This window comes from Gastrolobium bilobum, unplaced genomic scaffold, assembly GCF_033153095.1.
Source record: "Gastrolobium bilobum isolate Gb01-03AN ecotype WA unplaced genomic scaffold, APGP_CSIRO_Gbil_v1 utg2530, whole genome shotgun sequence".
Classification (NCBI taxonomy): Eukaryota; Viridiplantae; Streptophyta; class Magnoliopsida; order Fabales; family Fabaceae; genus Gastrolobium; species Gastrolobium bilobum.
The window spans coordinates 163,771-182,577 of record NW_026899712.1 but is presented as its reverse complement, the minus strand read 5'-3'; the positions used below and the strand labels follow the sequence as shown (position 1 = coordinate 182,577).

The window sequence follows — 18,807 nt, the reverse complement described above, 5'->3', positions numbered from 1 at the left end:
TAGAATGGAATGATATTAGAGACGCATTTGATGTATATTGAGCCACAATATAATCAAAATTCAAAACAGTACAATATAAGTAATTGAGCCACGTAATAATAATTTATTGTGTTGTTAACTGTTTGATAAATAATAAACATAACAAATTTTTTTACAAAACCTATAAATAGAATAACACAAAATTTATTATTATACCCTATGTATGGCAAATGGTTTTGTGAAAATTAAAATTAAGATACCGGAAGGTTATGGATTATTGATTTGTTTCTCTTTTTGAATTCTAAATAAGATTTTGTAAGCTGAAAATAAAAATTTAGATATTTGTGCTATTCCTTAAGTTGATTTTTGTCTAGTACTTATATTATTCAAATAATCAAATAAAATAATATATATATATATATATATATATATATATTATAATTATCCTTTATTTTTAGCAAACCAAACGTACTCTAATTATCATTATTTATATTATTCAAAATATGATGCAGTAAATACATGATGAAACTTATTTCATCTCCATTATGTACCTTGATTTTTCTCCCTCCTCAATTTTGGAGTATGGAATAGCTCTACATATTCTTTTATATATATAAGAAAAAATAGAATAAATATAATTTTTGGGTCGAGTTTGACATGATCTGACCCAAGGTCACAGAATTCTTCAAAACATAACTTTCTCAAAAATTAGTAATAAACTGCAAGATTTCAAAGCATAAACTAATACATTTTGTATTAGGGAAAAATATTTATGCAATTAATGCAGATAACTTATCTGCATTTATTTTCAAACCGACGTCGTTTTGGTATTGAAATTTTAAAAAATTATAAATATAAAAATTATTATAACCCTGAAATAAATTAAAATTACAAATACACCATAATTTCCGCCCCAAAACGACGTCGAATTGGGCTTACTGCAGATAATTTATCTGCAGTAACTGCAGAACAAACGAACCTTTTGTATTATATGATAATATTTTAAGGAAATCATTTTCTTATATAATAGAAAATTACTTTCTTATGTTGTAAGACATCAAAATCTATGCTATTCTTTTTTTTTAAAACAAACGGTGGACCTCACAACTTGTTATATCTATAACACGAGAAATACTATCTCACCTGAAAAGAGAACCCCCAATATTTTATGTATTATATAATTTGTTTTGAATTTCTTAATTTTAATTTATTGCATCTAATATTTTGACCTAACTGTGCATAATGACAAGATGTGTATACTTTATGTAAGTATCAAAATGATAAAATAGGAACTACTATTTTTCAATGATTTTTTAGTTATACTTACGACTTACATTTTGTAAACATGAAGGCTAAATGTGACATGAGTTTATATAAATATTACTAAACAAGTAGTATTAGTGTTAGTAAATAAGGGGGAAAAGCTTCTTTTGATATTGTAGCTTAGACCAATTTCTAGTTTAGTGATGTTAAACATAACAACCCCCACACTCACACGCGCACACACAAACTTTACAAAAGTTCAAACATCGCATTTCATTTCTTGTGGGAGGAAATCCATGGAAGAGATGCCTCACAAAAATCAAGAAGGCCTAATTGCCTTCCCTCTGTTACGCAGTGCAATGGCGTTAAAATGGAATGTCACCCCAGTCTATGTATCACAGATATGAAAATTAGTACAATAGGTAACTTCTAAAAAACTAGGGCTTCTTGATAGAAATAGTCCAAAGAAGATCTGAATCGGACTGTACTGTTACTATATCTCCTTTTACAATATTTGATGTGCTTACTAAACCACCAAATCTCATCTCCGTGTGATCTGAAACAGACAAAAGATATTACACATTCGGCTCCATTTGACAAACAAGATTACCAGAGTGATTAAAAAGACAATGAATTCATCAGAACCATAACAGCATCATATTTATATAGTGTGTTCTCTAGTACACTGTTAACTAGTGTATTATTTTATTAACTGGGATCATATGATAATTGAGTCCATCCAATATACATATTAGCACCAGCCACATAATATAAGAATCACAATTTTTGTGGTGGCATATCACAGGCAAAGATTATCATCATCACGCTCATTGAAAGATACAGTGGTCATCTAACAGTATTAATGTATAATTAAGTAATGATATATACTTACTAAGGTCCCACTGGAGTCCGGTGGTTGTAGAACTTCCAGATGGCATCCCAATGGGAATAAGTCCACAATGCGGACCCTCAACAGAAGATTGAACAAAGATCTTATGACAGTGGTTCCTTGGAAGAAGGTGAATGAGGCAATCATCAGACAGAAGGATAATTCGAGTGTCAGGGAAACGGCACAGAACGTTGATATTTCCAATTTCATGGTCAAATCTCCCGCCAAGTGCTCCAGCAACAAGAATGCATAGCTGCCAATAAGTTATGAGGAAGGGTTAAAAAAACAATAAAGTATGCCCGGCTCGACTTATTTCCATAAAAACTCAAGGAATGGCATATCAAATACACTTAGAACATAGCCAGTTCTTTAGATAAGGATTGTACTGTACCTGACTCAATTCATTTCAACTATTCCAGTACTAAACAAAGCGTACAGTTAAATTTGTCATCAGAATAATCCCCCCCCCCCCCCCCCCCCCCAAAAAAAAAAAAAAAAAAAATAGAAAAAAAAGTATAATTAGAGAGCAAGCTTACTTTTGGTTTATCAATATCTGGTGTGAGGTTACGTATGTATGTTATACATTTGTGTAAATCTGTGGTATCCTGATCATGAGATTCATCGATTATCTTAGTTCCCTGCAGGCAGCAAACTAGCATTTCACCCTTGACATAATTTATGTAAGATTGTATAGTTAGAAGTAAAATGTAGAAAAATAAATAAATGTTAATTTGTGAAAACCAGAAAGTTGAATGTGGAACTCATTTTCTCCATTACATGCGCATAAGCACTTACACACACACACACACCCCAAAGAAAAATGAACATACAACGAGATAGAAATACCAGCTTTGTATAGAAGTCAAGTACTTCTGTCCGAATTGAATCCATGTCACCGTTGATTGCATCAGGCTTGTACCTGACAGAAACCTAGTAAGTTAATATTAAAGGAATTCTGTAACTGAAGAATCAGGAAATTCGAGATTGCATTGTCTTTAGTCAAAGTTAATTGAACTCCTTCGACTAGAGGTGGAATAAAGACAATACCAGCTAACAAATTTCATTAGGTCTTACCCCATGGACATCAAATCCCAGAAGCACTGGAGATAAAATGATTAGACATGGCGTGCACCCAGAGCCATTCCAATTTAAATTTAAATGTTTAGAATGGAAAAAAGTTACAATCTTTATTTGAGTTACTGTGATTCAGAGAGCAAGAAATTTAAGAAACGTAACCTCACCACTGCGGGCTTAAGTTTTTGGATTAAATTGGTTCTTTATATAATATCAAAAAGCACCGGTGTCATGGATTGATCCTTACCCCCCATTTAATTAATAATTAATGAAGTCTTGTAAAATTTCTTAACTCAAACCTATACATTATTCACCTTTCAATCCGAGTGGACTTTTACGTTATGGATATATAAAATATAAAATCATTAATCACCGTTGAATCGGTTATTTAGGCATGAATGAGAAATAAGAGGGGTTATGTGAATAATGAGGTTAAGCCAAATCATGTGATAAAACCTGAAATGGTGACACCATGAAACGCGAATAGCGATGCTAAGATGTGAAAGGGAAAAGGAGGAAAAGAGTAAAGACCTGAGTTGAGGATGAGGATGAGGATGAGATTGAGATTGAGATTGAGGAGAAAGCAGAAGAGGCATTTCATCATAGAGACGGTTAGCACCTCCATCGGCGCAGACTCGAACCTGTGCTGTACGACACACAAACAAAAAGGAGTAAACAACCTAAACACAACAAACACAAATTAACAAACAAAAAAGGAAAGAATGAATACCGTGGTCCCAAAGCAGAGGAGCGAATCTCGGAAGTTTTTGATTCAGAATAACAAGAGCGGTTACAGAATCCTTATCCTTCTCCGATGGTGGAAGGAGGAAGCTTGAACGATGACACATAAACTCCTCCTCCTCCCTATTCATTCTTTCTGACCGCTGCTTTTTCTTTTCCAGATTATTATTATTAGTTATTGTCGGTGCTTATGATTAAAATGTACCCTCCGTACACATAATTAGCCTAATGCTTCCTTCTACAATGACACAGACACACAACTCGCGACTTCGACCAGTCAAATGCACATGCTTCTCCCTCTTCATTGTCCCATCAACCAATTTATTCCTTAAAATAATGTTGCCTACTTCTTCCTTCATCTAAACTTTTTACTTTCATTTTCATGCAATATTTGTTTTAAATAATCAGCAGACTATACCGAATGAGAAAAACTACAAAAATGGATATTCCATTGTTTTATTTAATATAATCATATCAAGTAAAAAAATATTAATCATCTATGAATAAATTAATGTGATAATTTTACGGGGTAAGATATACTTACCACAAAAAAAGTTTACCACATTTACAACCAATCTAATCACCATTGATTTCTGTCAATCTAACGGTTATATTTTATTGAAAATTAATAATTAATTAATAATTACGACCCAATAATTTTTAATAAATTCTAATCGTTAGATTGACGAAAATCAACTCAACAGTGATTAGGTTAGTTGTAAAGGTTGTAAATTTTTTTAGTGGTAAGTATATCATTCCCTTAATTTTATTGTTTTTTATTTTAATATTTTTCTCTTTTCCGTATTGATTTACTTTTATAACGTTTGAATTCGGATCCATTCTGAAAAATGACCCACGCAAATTGCCTATGTATGCAAGTTATTTATATAATATTTAGTATTTACAAAAAAAAAAATTATGATAAATATTATTATGAATGGGTTGTAATTAATTAAATGTTAAATGAACAAAGTTTCCTCACCAAAAAAGATAAAAATGATCAAAGTTTCCAATACAGAAGTAAAAAACTGTAAACAAAACAAAAATGCCAACTCATTCGTAATTCAAACCGTTCAACATTGTTCAATAACAAAACCAGTGTATTATCTTTTACAAATAGTTAAAAAAAAAAAAACCAACGTATTATCCAATAGAGTAGATTAAGAGTGTAAATTTATAAAAATACCCTTCTTCTATTATTGTTAGCTGTTAATAATTTGACTATATCTAAAGACTTATTCTTACAAGTCGCAGTATCCAAATTCGTTTTTACTACTTTCGAATGGAACTATCACCAATGGGGCAATAGCAAAGTTTAACTATTAATACAGCAACGACTGTCAAAATAAACCGCATTCATTTACGATACTTCATACGACAGATCAAACTATCTTATCAGTATTAAATTGCACAATACATCCCCTGCTAAAAATCCAAAAATCTCACTTAGTTTTTCAATTTAGAGTTATAATAATCTCGTCCGTTCTTTAAAAAATGCAAATTATAAACACGAGACCAAAATTACTAAAATATGATGCTGTGTTGTCAATAAACTTTCGTTATAGTCCTTTTTGTTTGGTATTACAAGAACTGAGAAAAACTTTCAACAACAATTTCAGTAGCATGGTTTCGTTCTCTCTCTGTGAACTCGGGAAAATTTCAGTGAATTTCTACAATTATTCCTCTTCATTTTCTTTTTTGGTCCAATACCCACATACACATCATAACACATGAAAATTAGTATCCATTATGGACAGCATGCTTAACCACAAGATACATACAAACTGTTTTTGATAAGGAAGCTGCAGGAATCTCATACAAACGAAATTCAATTTTAGAAACATCAGGCGGACATAAAAAGCAAGCCGACGAATCAAAGTAAAAATGGAGCCAGAATCAAACTGACTTCAAACATTTATTATCATCATCATCATCATCATTGTGAGTAACAGTTTAATGGACGGAATGAACACAAACGGCAAGAATATAACAGTGTCTAATAATCAAAAAATATCAATTCGCCCATAAACTCAATCTCCAGACAATATAACATGTGCCACAGGTCCATTTACAATACACGCTAGTAAAATAGTAACGCGGATAGTTTTAAATCAAATTGATAAACAGTAGCATATTCACTTTCCATGACGGATTTGCTTAAGGTACACCAACATTCCACCAACAAAAATTACAGCGTCTAATTATCCATTTGGCAATACAAATAACATGCAATTCCATTCTTTTATTTTTTTATTTTTTTTTTGGGGGGGAAGGAAGGTGTTGCACAGCAAATGAAAAATACAACGCATATATGAAATTAGCAAAAAAAAAAAAAAGATAATAATTTAATTTTATTGAAAGAAAAAAACTGGGTATTTACAAGCAGAAAGCTCAGAAGAGGGCACCCCAAAAAGCCAAGGGGGAAGAATAAAGAAAGAGGGAAAGAGTTGGATGAGAAGGTGACCTAAAAATTAAGCTTTATCTCCGGTGAAATTGTCAATAAATTCTATTACGGAAAAATTTGGAGGTAGAACAGAGGATGGTGAAGGTTGGAGGAAGGAAAAAAAGGAAAACCTATGATATAATACAATAAAGGCAGGATTAATGATGGAATTTCCATATTAACTGGTCGCTGACCTTGTTACACCATTTTGGTGATGGAAGAATAGCCTAGGCAAGAAATGCAACAAGAGAGCTTTACATGAAATAGCTCAAAGATCTCATTTTTCTGGATCCACCTTCTCCATAAAGGTCATTCCATTGGAGTAGCTCATTCATATTTGTTGATTCTGATGACACGCTTGCACACACCTGCACAAACATATATATATGAAACATTATACATTATCCTTGCAGGCCACTAAAAGGACAATTATCATACAATATGCATCCAACATGAAAAACAAATAACTGATTTTGTAATCCAAGAACTTCAGTCCCTACAAATATAGCTTAATGTTCAAACCCACGTCAGTTTCCCTTCACCAAACCCACATCGTATAATTCAAAAGTCATTCAACATTGAATTTCCATTTTCTAACTTCTCTTGCCTCTGTTACGTATGGTGATGTTTCCCAACAAAATGTAAAGCTTAATGACCCAATTATCTGATTTATGAAGTGAACTCCACCAACTATCCCATCCCCAAAAGATCTCATCAATACAGCCAGTCAAACCCAGCAAACTTCAATTTCTAGCAAGAGCCTCATCATGTTTACACGAGAGGCTGAAAAGGCATGTGACAAATTCAGGTTTACATTCTTTGTAGGTTTAATTTTTCATCTATGACCGTAAGAAATGCCCAACCAAAATAGTCAACCCCAGAATAATTGAACGCTGAAGACCAACCACGTCGCTTTTTTTGGTATCATTTTCCATCCCCCAGCAGCCAAATTATAATTCTGAAATAGCTGATACAGTTTTGCTAGCAAAGCAGAGATTAAATCTGTTTCCTCCAAAGTGAAATAAAAATTAAGGTAAATGGCTAAATGAACAGGGTTCCAACCATGGTGAGGCTTGCAGAGGGTCATGTCATATTTATGCAGCCTTGCTCCGTTGCCCTGAGGCTGTCCACAAGACTAAAACCCACAACCACCAGGTCACAAGGCAGCAATCTTACAGTTGTGCCAAGGCTCACCCTCTTCTCCAATGTGAACACACCAAAAAAGAAAAACATTGGATAATGAAACTAAATTAGCATACCTGCTCATGTGCATATCTAAAATCCTCCATCTTTAAGGGACGAATGTCAGCACTGCTACACAATCCAGGTAAAGGTTTGCTCTCGGCCAATGCTAAGCTTCTCTCCTGAAAGACATTTCATGTCACAAACTGAGTAAGAGATCAACAAGCCCTGAACTATAATGCAAGCACATTAAGGTGCACAGGTTCATAGATCAATGCCTTGCATGAACATAAATTTGTATTCTTCATTCAAAAGGGGAACTTTCACTATATATTTTAAAAGGTTGGATCAACACTCACAACCCTCAAGAGCTTAAAGCACTGTCTATTTCTAAAGACTCATAAAGGTAAGTCACACAACAGGTAAAGAAATAATGCCACCCTTGAGTACAACCAACATAGAACAAGGAAGACAAGTAATAGGCATTTCAACCAACAAAAACTCTAAATTAAACACACACACACACACACACACATACACATACATAATATAAAACTAACCTCCTTTTCCTTTTCCAAGATCTCTCTTATTGGACAGTGAGCTGCTGTGACACACAGATTCTGCAATGAAAAGATAAAAATGAGAATATTTTATGTAGAATTACATGCAACCTTCTCCAGACACAAAGAAAGGAAGTGAAAGATATATAGAAAGACAACCTTTAGGTCACTCCCTGAATATCCATCAGTCATATTTGCTACTGCTTCCAAATCAACATCAGGTGCCAAATCTTCTTTCCCTAAAATGACTCTCAGAATTTTTTCTCTGTTTGGAGCATCTGGCAAATTAACCATCAATCTACAAATATTTTGAAGAAAGACCATGAATTAGAATAGATCCCATTTGTAAATCATGAAAAACATGAAGTTGAAATCAAACATAACATGTTTACCTTCGAGGAAGCCTCCTAATAACAGCCTCATCAAGATCAAAAGGCCTGTTTGTAGCAGCAAGAACCAGTACACGCTCTTTATCTTTGGTCCGCAAACCATCCCAATTAACCATAAATTCGTTCTTCATTTTACGCATAGCCTCATGCTCACCAGGATTTTCACGTCTCCCTAACATACTATCAACCTGCCATAAGTACCACAAAATAAATTAAAACAAATAATTGAAAATAAGAAAATCCATAGTAGCTACCATAAAAAATAGACAGGATTTAAATATGTTTAGGGCTTAATTTTAGCAAGTATTTCATCTGGCCTTTTTTTTTTTTTCCTAAATGTTCATTGAACTTTTTCAGTAGTGCTGAAGAATTGGAAATTTGGAGCTGATTTAAAGATATACCATTGTAAGAAATAATCACAAAGCTATATAACTGAGGTGTTCAATAAAAAATATCTGTTTAACCTTTTGAACTTTTGGTTCAAATTTGAATAGAATTTTGATAAGAACCTTGAGATGCACCACCCCAAAAGCTAGCTCAAATGGTGGGAGTGTTCAACGCCTTATAAACCCCACATTCGTTGCCCATACAACCAATATAAGACTCCAAGTCTCATACCTTGCAAATGGATCCTAACATTCCACCATGCTCCGTAGCCCAGCGCCCACGGGGCTAGTTTGCGTTAGTCGTTTACTATCCCCGGACGAACACTGCAATGCCGGCATCACCACCCGTGTCGCTCAATTGCAACCGAGAAACATGGTGGAAGGCTCTGATACAATTTGATAAGAACCTTAGGATGCACCACCCCAAAAGCTAGCTTAAAGGATGAGAGTGCCCAAGGCTTTATAAACCCCACATTAATTGCCCATACAACTAATGTGGGACTCCAAGTCCCATAACTAGCAAAATGGGTCCTAACATTCCACCACACTCCGCAGCCTCGCCGCCCATGCGAGTTGACTTTGCGCTAGTATTTTACTAGCCCCGGGCGAACACTGCAATGTCGGCGACTCGGCGTCACCACCTGCGCCACTCGATTGCAACCGGGAGATATAGTGGAAGGCTCTGATACCATTTGATAAGAACCTTGATATGCATCACCCCAAAAGCTAGCTCAAAGGGTGGGAATGCCTAAAGCCTTATAAACCCCACATTCGTTGCCCGTACAACCAATGTGGGACTCAAAGTCCCATACCTTGCAAATGGATCCTCACAAATTTATTCCAAATCACAACGTACACAAGCTCTTCAACCCAATGTAACACAAACACTGTCGGGATTCCCTAAGCAGCCTTTTACCCACAACAATTAACAAATGCTACACCCAAATTAACACTTCAAAGACTTCTATTATTGTCTCCATCACATTGCAAGCCATAAATTCCTTCTGCACATCTGTTTAACATAATTGTATAGTTCACTACTTTGCTTTCCCCCATTTGATGCACATACATAACCTCTCAAACCAAGTCACCAAAGGCTTACCCGAAATAACTTTCTTAATTTCTTCTTTCAAGGCTTGAAAACTCTGGACCCTTTGGTAAAATTGAATCTATTTGGATTTGAGATCTCTTTATCATCAGTTTGATATTTAATTGATGATTTAAAGTTGAAGTAATGCAGATAAGAGAATTGGAAACTCCTATGTATAGCCTGGCGTTTACAGTAGTTAGTACCTCTAATTTGGAAGGCCAAGGCGCCTTGACCTGAATGCAGGACTATAAAGAATTTGTTACTTACATGGAAAACAGCTGAATTTCATCAAAGAGTTTGGGAAAACACACTTTACAAAATTACAAGCCTCAAACAATTACATTTGTTAATTGACACCAACAAAAATCCCACTTGCGTGTTCAAGTTGGGGAATTCACAACTGTTTCTGAACCAAGATATATCGTATGGAAAGCTACCATTTTTAAAGGCACAATGACGAATGCAGTCAAATACAGGGACATAGCGAAAAGAGGGTTGTATTCACATCTAAACCATTGAGCCACCTCAGCTGTCACATGTTTCCATGTCACACTGATATGCCGTATGATGTGTCATTACCCACTAGTTACGTGAGCATAACAGCACCCTCTAAATGGTGAGAATAATAATAAAAAAAATTACAATTAAGCACACATGAAAATAAAAATATTTAAACAAAGTAAAATAAAACTTCAAAGGAAGATACATCTGACAAGTTATACCAACCTCATCAACAAAAATAACACTTGGAGCAATTTTGCTGGCCAGAGAAAAAACTGCTTTGACATATTTTTCTCCTTCGCCAAACCACTGTAACAAACAAAATAATATCTATCCTGTCACTAAATCATAAAAGGAAAACTAAAGCATAAAAAAAAGTCGACGATAGAACAAAATGGTTTCAATTTGCAATATAAATACCTTTGAAGTAATACTGGACATGGAAATGTTAATGAAATTTGCTCCAGCTTCAGTTGCTACAGCCTTTGCAAGCATTGTTTTTCCCGTGCCAGGGGGCCCAAAAAGCAATATTCCCTTACAAGGCTATATCCAAAGTAATTGCAGTAAGGAGCTATATGTATGGCATGATCTACTTTAAAAAGTGTTCCACAAATCATTTAAAGTAACTAAAATAGAAAATCTTTCCACCTTAGTCAGCTGTCCTTTGCAAAACAATTCAGGCCTCTGAAGAGGAAGCATGACCAATTCCTTCAAGGTGTCCTTCACGTTTTCTAAAGCTCCAATATCATCAAACGTGACCCCAACATCGGTTGGTGGAATAACATCAGCAAGCAATTTTTTCTCAAATTCATTCTCAGTAACCACATCCTGGAAAAACAATTTAATAGATATGGGTATTAATCCCATAATGCAAACTTTGACTGTAAAGAAACCAGTATCGCAAAATACTTACTCCGCAAGATAGGGTGAGAAAAGGTATAAATACGTAATAGCTTATGTTAAATTACCTTCAGTGATTTTTTTAAGCTCTTGTTCTCATTTTGAATACCCTGTAGAATGTCAAGCCCATACTTAATGCTGCACAAATGAAATGAAAAATAGTGTTAAAATAAAAATTGAAAGTCTGAGAACTCTGTTACATTTTGTTACTCAATTTTTTAGGGTTGACATTAAGGAAATGATAAAAAATGATGGGGACAACCTTTCTGCAGCTATCACAAGCTTAGATTCTTTTATAGAAGCTTCAGATGAATGCATAAAATGGTAACTTATAGCCCAGCCAATGATCTTCTCCACACCTAGCAAAAGGAGTAAACATGATATTATTAGTAATATGACAGCAAACCTCAATATTTCATAATTAGCACGAAAATAATTTCAAACATTTAAAAAAACTAACTTTCAGTTGTTAGGGTTTGATCTTTGATGCAGAGTGTCTCAAGGTCAGGGCAATCCAGTCCAATTCTGTTGAGAACCTGATTCATTAGAAGAATCCCATCAGGAGTTTTACAGAAGGCAAGACAACAATAAATTAAAATATTGAATAAACCCAAGTCAGAGCACAACAAAATGAAGCTTTCCATATTGTTTGAAAAATCAACATCAAGTGGATAATTGTATTGTTTGCAGAAAAAGTTTCTGTATCTATTTTCTCAGTACTAAGCCCAAGTGGAAAGTCAACGCAAAGCAAACAACAACGAATACGGATGGCCAAGATGGGTAAACTTTAAAAAACAGGAAACAAAAAAGAAATTATCCATGGAGACATCTTTTAAAATGACATCCATAATTGTCAAGCCCGGTAAACGAAAATTTCAAAAAGCAAATGATTGTGATACCACATACTCCAAAAGCACACAATAATTAGTCTCATTCAATAACAAGCACAAAAAAGTGCAGCAGCAAGAGGAAGCATAGAATAGAACAATAACCAAGAGATGTTTCCAGGCTTACAAAGCGAATGCTAACAACATTGGACTGAGCTTTCATGGTTTCAACGTCACGTTCTAACTGCTGCTTCCAATCAGAAAGTAAAGCCTCATCCTGTACAAGTTTGAAAGTAAAATGGATACATGAACTGTACATAGAAACAATATAAATTACACAATAAAATTAATTTAACATGATACCTGAGGCAGCTGTATTGTTACTCTGTTAGGGAAAAGGCGACCAAGTTGCTTCATTATTTTGGGGGTTTCTTTGCTCCTATCATGCAGTCTACTAAAGTTATCCTAAACAAAGGACCAAATTATATTAGATTGATAATTAACTCCTGAAGGAACCAGAAACAGTCAAGGTACAATGTATGCACAATGATATTAACAAATATTTAGAAATCCATCTATCTCAAAGCAATGGAAAAGTGAGGGTACAGACAAAGACAAGCACTGTAACTTCCATGCTAGAACTACACCATGCTTTAGATCAAGGTAAAGAAGAGCATTGTCGATGATTATTATACCGGAAAAGCAAGATCAAGAAGTGCTGTCTGATTACTCCCAAACTTCGTAAACAGAAGGCCGCCAGGTTGGGTCTGGAAGAGAAAGAAGCAATCTTCAAATACAGCAGCATAAACGTTCCTCTAGTCATGAGATCACAACAAACAAATGCAAGCTAACGAATATAATAATCATACAGCACCTTCTCCTTACGATTGTCGAGCTGGGTATGTGAGCCAATTACCACAACATTCTTCGGCAAGCTTTCAAATTTACTTTTCAAAACTTCAGAGTTCCCAACCATTGCCTTTTCTATATCTTTAATGAACAAGACCAGTGCTCCACTTTTACTCTGATTTGAGGCAACCTATGTATATAACAAGAGCGGGTGTTAAATATAATTTTTCAGAACACAAGCAAACTTTTGGACAAGTAAAGAACTTAGGCCACCTCAAAGATTTCATTAATTGCAACTCTGTCAATGTCATCCCCTCCAGAACCATCTACCCGTAGTAAATGATTTGCTGCATTATAAATAATCATTGAATTTTTAATATATGCAAAAATTATAGCATACAATCTGCTACTATGCAGCTAAGGGAACAGAAGCTCAATCAAAAGTCCAGTAAAATACCAGAACAAAAGAACCCGTGATCGTCTTCGCAAAGGCCTCCAAGATCATTGCCATCTGGAATTGATTTATCAAACCTAACGCCAATTTTTGAAGACCCATTATCTTCAAAAGCAAGGAGAACTTTGCCCCTGGAGCCATAGCTTGGTCCCCTACCCAATACAGCAGAAGAGTAAACTCTAAATTTTCCAGAAGAACAAAAATTAAACTAAAGGATTAGATTTAAAAAGAAGTTATATTTGAGAGAGTAGAGGAAAAGAACAACTGCCAGGAGAATAAAATGACCACCAAAACTGAAAATGAAAAATATATAGAAATAAGACAAATGAAAGTTGTTTAAACTCTCCATATAACAGAAACTGAAACTCCCTTGAAACAGTCATGAGCAATGCACCAGAGTGAAGACATAAACACCATTCTAACCTAAAGCAAATCTAGAGCTTAAATCATATGCATTCAGACTGCTCTTTTACAGAGAAGAGAGAGAGAGTAACTGCTCCAAAAGAAATTTTCAAAAGTTATAAGCTCTGCAAATGAGGACACTTCTGCTACAAAATCTTATTAGTCTCTATAAAAGTCACAATGATTTTTAAAGCCATATTAGAAGAATTTTATGTGAATCCTCCTCAACAAAAAAACTACAAAAATATTACATCTCTACAATATCATATCAACCTATACGACTCATAATCTATAAAAATATTATAAAGAATAATTCTCCCATAACCCAAATTACCTTGAAGGATAATTTTGTAGTGATGATACAGCATAAGGAAAGTTACCAACAAATCTTACTCGATCACCTGCAAAATAAGTAAGCATCATGCAACTAAAGCCTTCAGAATGACGCCAAGCGTACGTAATAGAACGATACAATAGGAATAAAATTTGCAGATAGGTGCTCATTATCAGGAGTCACGACACAACAGCATACCTGTTTTAAGAGTTGTGACTTTTGATGATGCAGTAGAAACCTCTTGCTTCAGCATAGCATGAGAACTTAATGTGGATCCACCCATAATTTCAGCATCAACACTAGAAAGTGGTTTCTTATGCTGTAATGTGGCAGCCTGGGTACTTCTCTTAGCAAACACAGATGATTTTTCAGGCCTTGAACTTTCTTTAGCAGAATCAACTTCCTTTAATGGTGTTCCCTGAAAAATCAATTACACAATAAAAAACAATTATGTGTCTATGTTAATGTTGATTTAGCAAGAAACCATCCTAACAGAAGCAAGCAGATAATGCCAGGAAAGATCATGAAGCAGGAAAGAGTCAAAATTCCCAGACTAGTAAAGTACAATCCTAAAAAAATTTATACATATAACAAAAGAAGAACATCTTAGAAGCCATACACCAGGCAGTGAAAGAGAATCCACAATCAGTAGCCTGGCACCAAAATGCTTCGCAAGTGCCTTGGACAATGTTTCCTGATATATTTCAGAACCTACACAAGAATTGTTTAGAATGATATCACTTCCCTATTACAAAAAGGGGGAAATGAAAGCATAAACAAGAATGATGGAGCTACCTGCAGGACCAGATAACAATATCCGCGGGGACACTGAGGGGAGGTCTGAAGCATATTTTCCGAAGCCATTGCACTTCAAATGAATATATGTAGAAGCAATCAAAACATTCTTTGTCGTATCACTGTAATAACACAAAACATCATAACCAAATAGTCATAAATTATCTTTTATCTATCTCAAAAACTACAAGCAATTCGACCCATCAATATAGCAATAAAGAATATCAAGGTAGCTGTAGAGTACATCTAACTGCAACCACACTAGAGGTAGTATATAGCTAAGGTAGCATATGTTAGGAAATCAAATAAGAAATAAATTAAAAACAAGAAGTAATTGTTTGCACCTTAGATAATATGGGAAGCTTTCAAATGAAACATCAATATTCTCAGCATTGAGAATTCTCTGTTGTAAACTGTCCTTAAATGCTTGCCGTCTAGTCGAAGCCAATATTGTTGGGGTATCAATATCTTTAAGGAGTTCTTTTAATTCCCTTCGCTCTTCCAATATCTTGGAAATGGTAGACCTTAAATCAAATTCCTGACGCGACCCAGAAAGCATGCGCAATAATGGCCTCAATTGTAAGGTTGCAGTCATCTTCCCAACATCTTCTTTCACATTGGAATCAACATCCAAGTTGTCAAGGCTAGGATTTTCATTAACAGTGGTAGAGGATGCAAGAACAGCTTTATCAGCAGAAAAAACTCCAGCTGGTTCATCATTATTGATGGTATCCTTCACTTCAATGTCTGGAATATCATCCCCGTGGCCAGAAGGTTGTGATGAAACATCAGTGTTCTGTTGCACATTCTTGCTAGTTTTAGCAGGTGTAATGAGAGATAAATCTTTATGAAGATTAGATAAAGAGGCCAATATTGATGCTCCTGCGACAGCTGAAGGGTCTCCAGATCTAGCCTCAACTTGCATTCCATTTATTGGAGTACTCTGGGCTTCTAAAATACTCACAGGAGAAGTTATACCAGCAGTAGCAATATTATCATTTGTAAGCTGCTGAAAGATCTAAATTCCATGCTAAGGAACCCATAAATTATCAACAGAAGGAATTTAAGAATGGACAAAAATATAGCAGCTTATACTTTATAATGTAAATACAAAGAACAAATGACTAACTGATTTCATTGTAAAAGTGACCACAGAAGCATGCAAAGAAAGAATAAGAAAGCAAGGAGGAGGTAAAAGACAAAACAGATAAATTCTTCCTAGGGAACCATATGTAAAGGATACATAAGCATGCTTGCCCGATGAACCAAAGACCACCTCATCACCTCCGCTTAATATTTGACTGGCATTCTTTCGATAAGTCTTGCCATTGACTTGAACAGCACCTTTACCCCCTGTGGTTTCCAGTAATGCAACAGACGAATCTCCACGCTGTGCAGAGTTCAAATAACAACAGCTGTCAGTAATCTTAAGAAACAAATAAATGCTTAGCCGCAATTTTCTTCAGTTGGGACATTTTTAGGAACCATCTACCATAACTGAACAAAAATTCATTCTTTTCAGCTGTTTCACCAAACAACTAAAATAGAATTTTTTTTTGTCTGAGAAATTACATATTTGTCATAAAAAAGCTATAAAGCAGATGAACCCTTAGTTATTCAGCTGGTTGTTTTAAGTTTCAAAAGATAAAAGAGAAAAACTCTCTACCTCTATGCGGCTCAACTTGCATAAAATGTTACCGACAGTGGGGTCTTTAAGCCATAAATTACACTGACGGCCTTGACCAACAGTGTAGATAGGATCATACATGGACAGGTGAGGATTCTGGAGAAGCAAGAATAACAAAAAGATTAATTCCAAACCTACAACAGTACAATCAGAAATGGAAGAGTTAATAAGAAGATAGAAGCATAAATCAGCTCAGAATTCTCCCCATTTCATTACTCATGTCAACCATCATTATTTTTTTCAATAAAATCAAAGACAATATTTGTTTTCACCAAATCTTCTGTGCATAGTTGATGGTGCATCCTATAATCCGAAACAGTATTTGCTATATGTGATATAGCATAAAACAAGATCTTCTCTTCTTGGCAACGCACCATAAGAAAATCAGATTTCCCAAAGTTACAAATTTAACCATTCCAAAGAAAAAGGGATAACAAGACTGAGACTGCTTTGTTACGTTCTTAATTTCTGCTAATCAGTTCCCACCAATTTGCTTATTTTTTACAGCAATGCAACGTTAACCTCCAAACAAATTTAACTAATTCAGCTAATTAGCTTTCACTATTCTACTCTAGAATAAGGGACCTGGGCAACTAAGGCCTGTCATTCCAATCTTATAATTTAACGGTACTATTGGAGATATGTAACAGATGACGTATCTCTAACAGGCACTTACACGGACATCCCTTGAAGCTAGTGCTTATTATGTCCTACGACCCTCTTGTTTGGCAAATTAAACCTGCACCCCTTACTTTATGTATTGTTCTTCCACCCAACACTCCTCTTTCTTCGAGGAATTATACTTACCTCCCTTACTTTATGCAGGCTTCCTACACCATTTTGGCTTCTAAATAGCAAAGTAACAAAATACGGGAGGTAGGTGTAATTTTTCAAAATAAGGTTGTAATTAACCCACACTCCACAATGCAACATGTAATAATAAGAGAAAGAGCTCCAGCATCATCAAAATCACTAGTCTTGGAACAAAAGTAAAATCCAAGGATAAAAAATATCGACCATTCATTCCTCTCCTAGAATGTGAAACGAAACTGCTTTGAGACAAACAACAAGCATGCAAATACTCAACTAAGAGTAAAAGTAAACCTGAGACCACTGAGAGAGGAGCTTCCCCCACGCAGTCTTAGGGCTCGATTTTGTAGGGCGTTTCTTCGACCGACCCTGTGCTGCCCCGGCAACGGCCACCGTTGATTTCTCCGCAGTTTTACCTGATGTCAGCCACAAATTCATGAATCCAACCAATCCAAAAACCACATGCATGCATAGAGTCAGCAACCCCATACATCAAATGATGAAAAACACACAAAAAAGATTGAATTTTTCTCACCTATATACTGAGGGGACACCAAATCCTCGCCTTCGACGGGCACAGAAGGTTCCTTGTCTGGTAACATCGCATCACAAACATCCACAGCCTTCAACGACGCCGTTTCCGGCAGATCAGAGGGCCGTATCTCCGGTTCCCCAGATTCATTCCCGGTTCCAGATTCGTTGACCGGAGCGATAATTCCCGCCGAGGGCTGGGTTGAGGATGTGGCATCCTCGGACACCTAGGTCATCACAAAAAATCGATCAACACCCATCACGAATTGAGATGAAAATTGCATACCCAGATGACGAATAGGATGATTGTCATCCAATAACAGAGGTGAGGAGCAGAGAAAGGCGGTAAAGATTATACCTTGGATCGTTTGGCGGTGGAAGAAGAAGGCGAAGAAAGAGAGCGCTTGGAAGAAGAGGAGCTGCGTCTAGTTTCAACCATGATGGTTTGTGGAGGGTTCTGGGTCTGGTCCCCGTTGGAAACGAAGATAGAGAGATCAGATGTGCGTTAAGACTCAAGAATGATAAAGAGAGACATAAAAATATTATCAAGGTTCTTGTGTTTTGCTGTTTTATACGTGGGAGAAACAACGAAAATGACTCAATACAAAATGGGAAAAGTGTATGTAATCTTAAAAAAGATCTTAAAAGATCTCGAGGGCTGTTTGGTGGATAGGATAGGATAAGGGTAAGATATGATATGAGGCTGATAAATATATATCAT

The 18,807-nt window shown here is 35.4% G+C and overlaps 2 protein-coding genes across 2 annotated transcripts; both read right to left on the bottom strand.

Annotated features, from left to right (window-relative positions):
- Positions 1 to 1,544: 1,544 nt before the first annotated feature.
- LOC133292858 (thiamine pyrophosphokinase 1-like) lies at positions 1,545 to 4,099 on the bottom strand. Its single transcript, XM_061491338.1, has 6 exons — positions 3,936 to 4,099; positions 3,737 to 3,851; positions 2,978 to 3,050; positions 2,668 to 2,769; positions 2,135 to 2,384; positions 1,545 to 1,798 (listed from the first exon to the last, which is right to left on the bottom strand). The coding sequence occupies exons 1-6, from the start codon at positions 4,075 to 4,077 to the stop codon at positions 1,680 to 1,682; spliced, it is 801 nt and encodes a 266-aa protein (XP_061347322.1). The 5' UTR covers positions 4,078 to 4,099; the 3' UTR covers positions 1,545 to 1,679.
- Positions 4,100 to 5,964: 1,865 nt separating this feature from the next.
- LOC133292818 (uncharacterized) lies at positions 5,965 to 18,556 on the bottom strand. The gene is made up of 27 exons (XM_061491267.1): positions 18,445 to 18,556; positions 18,091 to 18,313; positions 17,850 to 17,971; positions 16,725 to 16,841; positions 16,302 to 16,448; positions 15,403 to 16,076; positions 15,059 to 15,180; positions 14,883 to 14,974; positions 14,462 to 14,681; positions 14,264 to 14,330; positions 13,531 to 13,679; positions 13,347 to 13,420; positions 13,099 to 13,263; positions 12,920 to 12,991; positions 12,588 to 12,689; positions 12,412 to 12,501; positions 11,858 to 11,933; positions 11,660 to 11,756; positions 11,466 to 11,535; positions 11,146 to 11,325; positions 10,918 to 11,040; positions 10,723 to 10,806; positions 8,524 to 8,708; positions 8,291 to 8,429; positions 8,132 to 8,191; positions 7,649 to 7,753; positions 5,965 to 6,757 (listed from the first exon to the last, which is right to left on the bottom strand). The coding sequence occupies exons 1-27, from the start codon at positions 18,523 to 18,525 to the stop codon at positions 6,644 to 6,646; spliced, it is 3,750 nt and encodes a 1,249-aa protein (XP_061347251.1). The 5' UTR covers positions 18,526 to 18,556; the 3' UTR covers positions 5,965 to 6,643.
- Positions 18,557 to 18,807: the final 251 nt, after the last annotated feature.

What these genes read in the sequence shown, in the direction of transcription:
- LOC133292818 (XM_061491267.1), bottom strand. Translation starts at nt 18,525, where the DNA reads ATGGTTGAAACTAGACGCAGCTCCTCTTCTTCCAAGCGCTCTCTTTCT. An exon ending in CTTGTGATAGCTGCAGAAAG is followed by an intron (nt 11,536 to 11,659) that starts GTTGTCCCCATC and finishes TCATTTGTGCAG; the next exon opens with CATTAAGTATGGGCTTGACA. An exon ending in TGTCCAGTATTACTTCAAAG is followed by an intron (nt 10,807 to 10,917) that starts GTATTTATATTG and finishes TGTTTGTTACAG; the next exon opens with TGGTTTGGCGAAGGAGAAAA.
- LOC133292858 (XM_061491338.1), bottom strand. Translation starts at nt 4,077, where the DNA reads ATGAATAGGGAGGAGGAGGAGTTTATGTGTCATCGTTCAAGCTTCCTC. An exon ending in TCCTCTGCTTTGGGACCACG is followed by an intron (nt 3,852 to 3,935) that starts GTATTCATTCTT and finishes TGTGTCGTACAG; the next exon opens with CACAGGTTCGAGTCTGCGCC. An exon ending in CGGACTCCAGTGGGACCTTA is followed by an intron (nt 1,799 to 2,134) that starts GTAAGTATATAT and finishes TGTCTGTTTCAG; the next exon opens with ATCACACGGAGATGAGATTT.